The sequence below is a fragment of the Didymella exigua genome (genome assembly GCF_010094145.1).
Source record: "Didymella exigua CBS 183.55 unplaced genomic scaffold M421scaffold_8, whole genome shotgun sequence".
NCBI classification, from domain to species: Eukaryota; Fungi; Ascomycota; class Dothideomycetes; order Pleosporales; family Didymellaceae; genus Didymella; species Didymella exigua.
This window is the reverse complement of record NW_022984782.1, coordinates 508,060-515,553: the sequence shown is the minus strand read 5'-3', so window position 1 is coordinate 515,553 and position 7,494 is coordinate 508,060. Positions and strand designations below refer to the sequence as shown.

The window sequence follows — 7,494 nt, the reverse complement described above, 5'->3', positions numbered from 1 at the left end:
GATAAAAGACCCTAGAGTCTTACGGCAGAGTACAAGGTGCTCTGGCGTCTTGTCGCACCCACACGAGCAGGTGAGCTTTGCGTTAGTGTGGTTAAGCCATTGATGGTACCAGGCAAAGTCTCCGTGCCTAGATCGGATAGAGAGGAGCTTGGCTAGGATAGCTCTTGGCAGGTCTAGTTCGGCTGAACTCCTGCGTGGTGCGTAGTCTAGCTTCCAGCCTTTGTACCACTTAGAGAGTGTTCTCCTCTTGTCTGACCACCATTTTTGTTGTGTGCTAATTAGGAGTTGTCGTGCGGTAGTGTCTCGTACGCGCTGAGAGTACTTGCGCTTTAACAGCGAGAAGCAGACTACATCAAGCGGCTGGAGGATGTGCGATGAGTGAGGTGGCATGCAGAGGGTAAGGATCATGTTTTTAAGGCAGTAGTCCTTAAAATCCTGGTTGAGGTGGCTCTCATGGCCGTCCAAAATGAGCAGCCTGTACGCCCCCACCTGGCTCGCCTTTGTATGCGCGTCGAAGTGCTTCAGCCACTCAAGGCCGAGCGCGTTGTTCGTCCAGCCGCTCTCGGAGACGGAGAGCTTCCAATTGCGTGGTATATCTGCCTCCTCGTACCAGGCAGAGATGTGAACGCGTCCTTTGTAGATGATGAAAGGCAGGGTACAAGATCCAGCAGCGCAGACGCTCTGGATGACTGTTACCCACTCGCGATCACCTGGCTGAACAAGCTGAGGTCGATTACGTCTCTCTGCGCCTGTGACAACCTTTATTAAGCCAATAACACCTATCTAGAAGCTAGTCTTGTTAAAGTTGTGCACGTTGTGGTTGTGTACGCTGTATTTAGCTTTTGTGTCCTCTACTAGCTTAAACCACGCGCTGATTGTCTCTGGATCCTCCTGCAGCATCCTCTGCCTATCTTTGGCTCGATTGAAGGCCATCTTGAGCGTAGCTGAACGCGTCACGAAGCGCTCAGCCTAGTGCTTGCCAACAGGCTGCCCACCGCGTACACCCAACAGTTTGTCGGCCATATCTGCCACCTCGCACAGCTGGGGCGCGAATCCTCGCGAATTGAGGTCAAGAATGTATTGTACGATCGTTTGCTCTTCAGTGCGCGTGAGCTTATGTTGTGCGTTACGTCTATTGTTAATATAGAGTCTGCCTCTATACCTAGCACTTAAGGTTGTACGCAGTACGTTAAATGCCTAAGCAGCGCTTTAGAGGCTTTTAAATTTATGTAATTAGAAAGTAGAAAGGGCAAGATTAATTCTACCCTCTTGTTTAGATAATTGCGCATCTTGTTAGTAAGGCATTACGTGTTAATATTAATAGTTGTGGTCTTGGCAAGAAATGGCCCGGGTGCTGGGTTGGCCCGGGTGCTGGGGGTTTACGTTAACCTTTTCACTCTCAACGGCCTGGTACAACGCTACCGAGTGTTATTGGCGGTCGAACGAACTTTCCTGCAGACATGCTGCTGTTCGTGCAGCGCAATATCTCCCGTTCCAGAGCTTGTAATGGGGTGGTCAGAACTCAGCTGCGGTCACGTTGGCAGCATCGAGATCAAGAGAGACCAGACGTGATGGAAATTGTAATCGAACGAGGTGTGACTTGAGCTCTGCGATTGCAAAATTGACCCCTCCCCCCCCTCCCAGCCGTGTCTTCGATCATTGCTGGGTCTGATGTGGATAAAGAATGAGAGCATGCGAAAACATACCGAAAAGAAACCACTCACTGACAAAAACAATCTGCGAGCACAGCACTGGCCCACGGCGTTCGAGACATGACTAAGTTCTCATGTCACTTGTTTGCAGTCCCAATGCCTGCGTCATGTCTCGCTGAGATCAGTTCTCTGTCAGCACGTACACTGTACCGCGCCTTGTAGCTGTCGGTTGTGCTGAGCTCCAACTATCGTCCGAATCTATTGGTGACAACTCTTCATCGACCGCGAGGCAATGGATGAAGGCTCGCACTGTAGTGTACAGTGTCTAATGTGTACACCGTACGCCCACTCTTCCAGGCACCCCTTCACATCCTTCCGGGTGTTGTAGTGTGGACGGCGCTATCGTTGCATCTGCATCCTCAGCGAAGGAGCAGCGATGCGGCAGAGGATCGTATCTCGTGAACAGTGTAGTATCGACATGCGGCCTTTTGAGCACGATTTGGACAGCGGCTAATTTCGCCTGCGATGGACGAAGACGGATAGCGGACGGATACGCAGACGTGCGGATCGTACAATCACACAAAGAAAGAATATAAGACGAGCACAACTCCCCTCTTCGATGCAAGTCAACTTAGGCATTCCCAAGAAGTGAGTGTTGCAAATCGTGAGTCAAACCGCGAGTTATATCCATCTCCTCCGTTCTTTCGCTCTCGGATTCAGACATCCCTTCTCTGATTCTACGCTCCGAACGACCATCTCCTCCCTGTCTGACGATGTACTGCGAATTGCTCGACATGGTAGCAATTGGCTGTGCTTCGGTGGGAGGGTTTCGAGATACTCGGCGCGACAAAACAAACCAGGCCAAACGAAGCGCATTAAGGCACCATCTGTATGGGGGAGTATGCTTCGACGGCGTCGTTGTCAATATTTGTCGAGAGAAAGCCACCGACACTTATCTCTCGGAGGCCGACGTCCGTTGCCATGCCTTGGACCTCCGCATACCCGTCCTTCCAATATTTACATCAGACTCCATCATGCAAGCCAGACTACATGGAGATGTTTGCCCGCGCGCTATTGGAGGAAGATTGCTTGTTTCATGTATGAAACTGGCAGTTATCCCTGGCTAGAGCAAAGTTAGTGTTCCTTTGCCGCGGACCCACTCAGCCTAGCCTCGCTTGCGTGCATTACCGTTGCACAGGCGATTCGAGATCTTGACTCTGACAAGCACTGAATCGACAACCAAGACCAGGTTGCGGGGCGGCAACATCAAAGGAACACGCAGGTCAGCAGAACGTGGCTTTCGGACTGGCGTTCCCATGCCTCCCGTCTCGGTGTTGAAGACTGTGGCTTGCGGATGGACAATGACTCATCAACATTAACGCATCAAGAAACACTTTGTCCGTTCATCACCTCATCCAAACCAACACAGCACGATCGAAACTCGACGTATAACAGCCGCCCTACGTAACGTGGCGCGCCCTTGGCAATGTATTTGGCGGAAACAAATACCGTCTTGGCTACTTCGACGTGCCGCTGAAAGATTAAGAAGGGGCTTTGACATGCATGTTTCATACACTCGCTAACGAGATCGAACCACATCATGCCTGCCATGTGAGTCTCTTCTGCCGGGAACGTGGCGTAGCTACCGTACCGTGCAGGGTATTGCTTGTCATACTCCACGAGCACATTCCGAGGTTTCGTTTTGACGCCCAGCCTGCAGACACGGGACACTCTCGGATCCTTAATGTCGCTTGTCTACGTCAAAGTGGGATTGTAGGATGGAGCTTCAGGGATCGCGCAGTAGGTGAACGCCGCTTGCGCGCGGCACGAATCGTTGTGTACTGGGCTCTCATCTTAGACAGCTTGGGAGTGAGTGCGGCTTGAATATAAGGACGAAAAGGTACCCCCATTTTGAACCTCATCGCTACAGTTCAGTACTTCTCTTCCCACCTTCATTCATTCATTCCAAGTCCGCTAGTCGGCTCCACATTCTTTTCAGAACTCACCATCGTTTGCAACGACAACCTTCACAAAACTCTCAAACTCCTTTTCGAAGACCCCAAACCAATCCATCAACATGCTTTCCAAGATCGCTACCCTCGCCGCCTTCGCCGTTGGCGCCCTTGCCCACGGCACTGTCAACGGTGTCACCATCGATGGCAAGTTCGAGCAGGGTTTCCTCCTCGACTACTACTATTCCAGCCAGAACGGCCAGACCCCCGCTGAGCACATTGGTTGGTACGCCGAGAACCTCGACAACGGCTTCATCGAGCCCAACTCCTTCGGCGAGGCCGACGTCATCTGCCACAAGGCGGGTTCCCCCAAGCTCTCCAGCGACACCATGGCCAAGGTCGCTGCCGGCGGCACAGTCGAGTTCCACTGGACTACCTGGCCCGAGTCCCACATGGGTCCCGTCATCACCTATGTCGCCCCTTACACTGGCGATGTCACTGCCGTCGACAAGACCTCGCTCAAGTGGACCAAGATCCAGGCTGACGGTTACGCCGATGGCCAGTGGGCTGCCATCAAGATGATCGGCCAGAACAACACATGGCCCGTCACCGTCCCTGCGTCTCTTGCCGCTGGCAAGTACGTCTTCCGCCACGAGATCATTGCTCTCCACGGTGCTAGCGACGTCAATGGCGCCCAGGCCTACCCCCAGTGCGTGAACATTGAGGTATTTTACTCCACTGCAGCCTTTCCCACGAACCAGACTAACATTCACTAGGTTACCGGCTCCGGAACTGACACCCCCGAGGGTGTTGTTGGTACCAGCCTCTACACTGCTACGGAGGACGGCATTGTTTTCAACCCGTACGCCGCCACCATCGACTACAACATCCCCGGCCCTGCTCTGTGGACCGGCGGATCCGGCTCAGGTTCCTCCCCCGCCCCTACCACACCTAGCAACGGCACCTCCAGCGCGGCCCCTACTGTCACTGCTACCCCCACTGCTCCTGCATCTTCCGCTGTTGCCTCTGCTCCTGCTGCTACTTCCGTCGCTGCTGAGGCTACCCCTACTTCCAGCTCCGCACCCGCTCCTTCCAGCGGCGCTGAGCTCCCCAAGACCTTCACCATCGAGACTTTCATTGCCTGGCTCGAGCAGACTGCGGGCTCGTCCAGTAACACGAAGGCTCGCCGCCATGCCCGCGCTCTCTTCTTCTAGATGTTTCCTTTAGACGTCTAGGTGGGGGCGGGCATTATTGATGCTTCTTCGAGGTCTTTTTGGAGAGTATACTGTGTCGTCGTACGATGGTCACGTCTTTCTTTCTCTGTGTATAGCTCTTACACCTTTTGTAGCATAGCGCCTTTTGGGGACTAGAATTGACTCTGTCCAAAACCTCTTTTATACGCATGTTTCACCGTGACCGATCGTTTTATTTAATAGCTACACACTGACCATACTGACATTCGCAACCGTGAGTTGCCCGCCGCTAACATGGTCCCTGATCGCGCTGTTCTGACTTGCATTAAGCTGCGCCCTACAAACTGTGTGAACCCAGCAGAAAGCTTAGCCTTTGCTCCCATCTCAAAGTAAGGAACCCCGACGACCTATAAGACAATAGACTTCCAGGCTCGCACAACGAAGCTCATCTGTGTAGTACAGGCATCATTCCTTTTAAAAGCAGCCACTAATTTTTGCCATCCATAATGCTAGCTCTTTTTCTGGTATCTGACCAGCCTCTTAATATAAGTAGATCCATGATATTGTTTCAGCTCATCAACTGCAATCAAATTGATGCAGTTCAACAGAGCTGTTCTGAGCTACTCGGGGGTAGTAGCATCATTAGTCTGTTAGCTCTGGAGGTATTTGTCGAGTGACAAGTAAAGTGGGCGTACAGGCAGACCCGTGATCCCAAGTTGCGTTTTGGACCCGATTTCTCGAGCGACTATTTCGTACACACTGCCTATCGTAACAATTATGTCCTGGTTATCGACCATGATCGGCTGATCGGAAAAGTACTCTGGAGGCAGCTTTCGAGTCTCATGTAGCAGGTCTTCCACAAACACTGGCAGGGCCTTTTGTAAAGTATCTGCAACTTCGAAACAACCGGCGAGACTGTCGCAAAGCGGACAAGTCATGCGAGAGTCAGATTTGTCCTTCATGTCGTAGTGCATCGTTCTGCACGAGTGACATACTCAATGTCTGCAAGAAAGGAGCAGCACAGATTTGATTCGAGAAAGACACGGATTACCAAGTTTGTACGCTATAACATTGCAGTACTCACAATACTCAAAGCTGCGTTCCGGCCCCGCCCGGAAAACACTTGTGACACGGTTTATGGATGACGAAAGTAGCATGCTTCGCCAGAGATCGAAGGTATCGGTGCCATATCCGTAGCATTGAGCATATCCATTGAAGGCGGGAATTTTTGCTTGATATCGGCTGGAAATATTGCAAACAGACTTGGGAGTCGTTGTGAGCAAATGTGCCAGTCATACTTGGTATAGCGAAGGGATCTGGCTCATCCGGACCCCATCATAGATGGAGTTCATCCGGATCTTCGTCACTAACGGCCCTCTGCAGCCATTCTGCGTCGGATATCTCCTGATGAGCATTTGGAGACGCGGAGTCCAGGGACCCGTTGCGACGAACGCGAAACGATGCAGATATTGGAAACAAGCCCTCATTGTCAGGCAAAGCCGGTGATAACCATATGAGTCGTGAATCACCGAGAATATTCTTTGCGAATCCTTTATTGAGAATTGGCAGCTTTAAAACAGGCGTCTTGTCAGTCTGACATTCCAGAGGTAGAGTGTTGTGACCATTGATCGAGGCATTGAATTGGATCTTTCCCATGTTGAAATACTTGTGAGACCTGTTTGATGAGAACCCATCGAATTTGACATTCCTACCTTCGTTTGTCTAACCTCAGTCTCTGGCAGCCAGAGCTCAGTCTTCTACTCAAATGGCTCGGATACACACTTGTTGCGGTCGTTATCATCGGTTATCTGTGACTGCCCATTCTGCTCCGACGATGCCCCAGTTTTCCTCAGTGGAGGCTGTTTTTGTGAGGGTGTACCATCCCGGAAGCCGCCGCCGATCTCAGGGCGATACAGTTTACGCTTCTTGACCTATCCAGGCTGCTCGTTATCACGTCTCACACGATCTTGATATGATGAGTTGGCGTGATGTGATGTACTGGCCGGACGTGACGTACTGTAATGATGTTCTCGTACTTGGCTCACCTCCTCTTCGGGCGCCTTTACTATTCTCTGTCTGAACTGTTTGGACAGCGGCACATCAGCTCCGAAATGTTGCGCTCTTCGAGTCTGTAGATCCTTAATACAGCGAGGGTGACCTGAGTCTGAGCGAGATTGGGATGGTAGAGGCCATTTATGGTCGTGTTTGGTTACAGGTGTGTCCGTCGGTGAACTCGGCCGAGAGTAAAGTTGGTGTTCTGAGGCTCTGCCTGGATTACTGAGAGCAACTCCCACCCCCTTAGCTGTGGCGGGTCTGAGGTGTACGAGCGCGATGCAAGCTCGTTGCGAGGACTGCTAGTTGTGGCCTAGTCAGCGGCACTGTTCGATGAGCCGACGGTAGTGGTAGGTGAGGATGGCGAAAGAGGGCATGGCATTGCTGCATGTTGCGTAGCATGATTGATGGCAGGCTTGTCGAGTCGGGCGTGTGCGTCAAAGCCGGGGTCAAGATAGGCGGCTCGAACCAGGTATCCGAGCATGCTTTGGCACGGGCCGTCATGCCATCGACCGAGACTGGTATCGATTTCGAGCTAGCAATGCTCCATCTGACGACCTTTCCGGTTCTTTTTCGACCAAGTCCATCGTCGACGGCGTCAACAGGTCTGATAGACAGATCCTCGTCGAGTAGTACTCCCATGTC

At 52.0% G+C, this 7,494-nt stretch overlaps 1 protein-coding gene across 1 annotated transcript; it reads left to right on the top strand.

The window, feature by feature from the left end:
• Nucleotides 1-3,582: 3,582 nt before the first annotated feature.
• M421DRAFT_418731 (lytic polysaccharide monooxygenase) lies at nucleotides 3,583-5,030 on the top strand. Its single transcript, XM_033591887.1, has 2 exons — nucleotides 3,583-4,329; nucleotides 4,381-5,030. The coding sequence occupies exons 1-2, from the start codon at nucleotides 3,730-3,732 to the stop codon at nucleotides 4,816-4,818; spliced, it is 1,038 nt and encodes a 345-aa protein (XP_033450658.1). The 5' UTR covers nucleotides 3,583-3,729; the 3' UTR covers nucleotides 4,819-5,030.
• Nucleotides 5,031-7,494: the final 2,464 nt, after the last annotated feature.

What these genes read in the sequence shown, in the direction of transcription:
- M421DRAFT_418731 (XM_033591887.1), top strand. Translation starts at nt 3,730, where the DNA reads ATGCTTTCCAAGATCGCTACCCTCGCCGCCTTCGCCGTTGGCGCCCTT. An exon ending in CCCAGTGCGTGAACATTGAG is followed by an intron (nt 4,330 to 4,380) that starts GTATTTTACTCC and finishes AACATTCACTAG; the next exon opens with GTTACCGGCTCCGGAACTGA.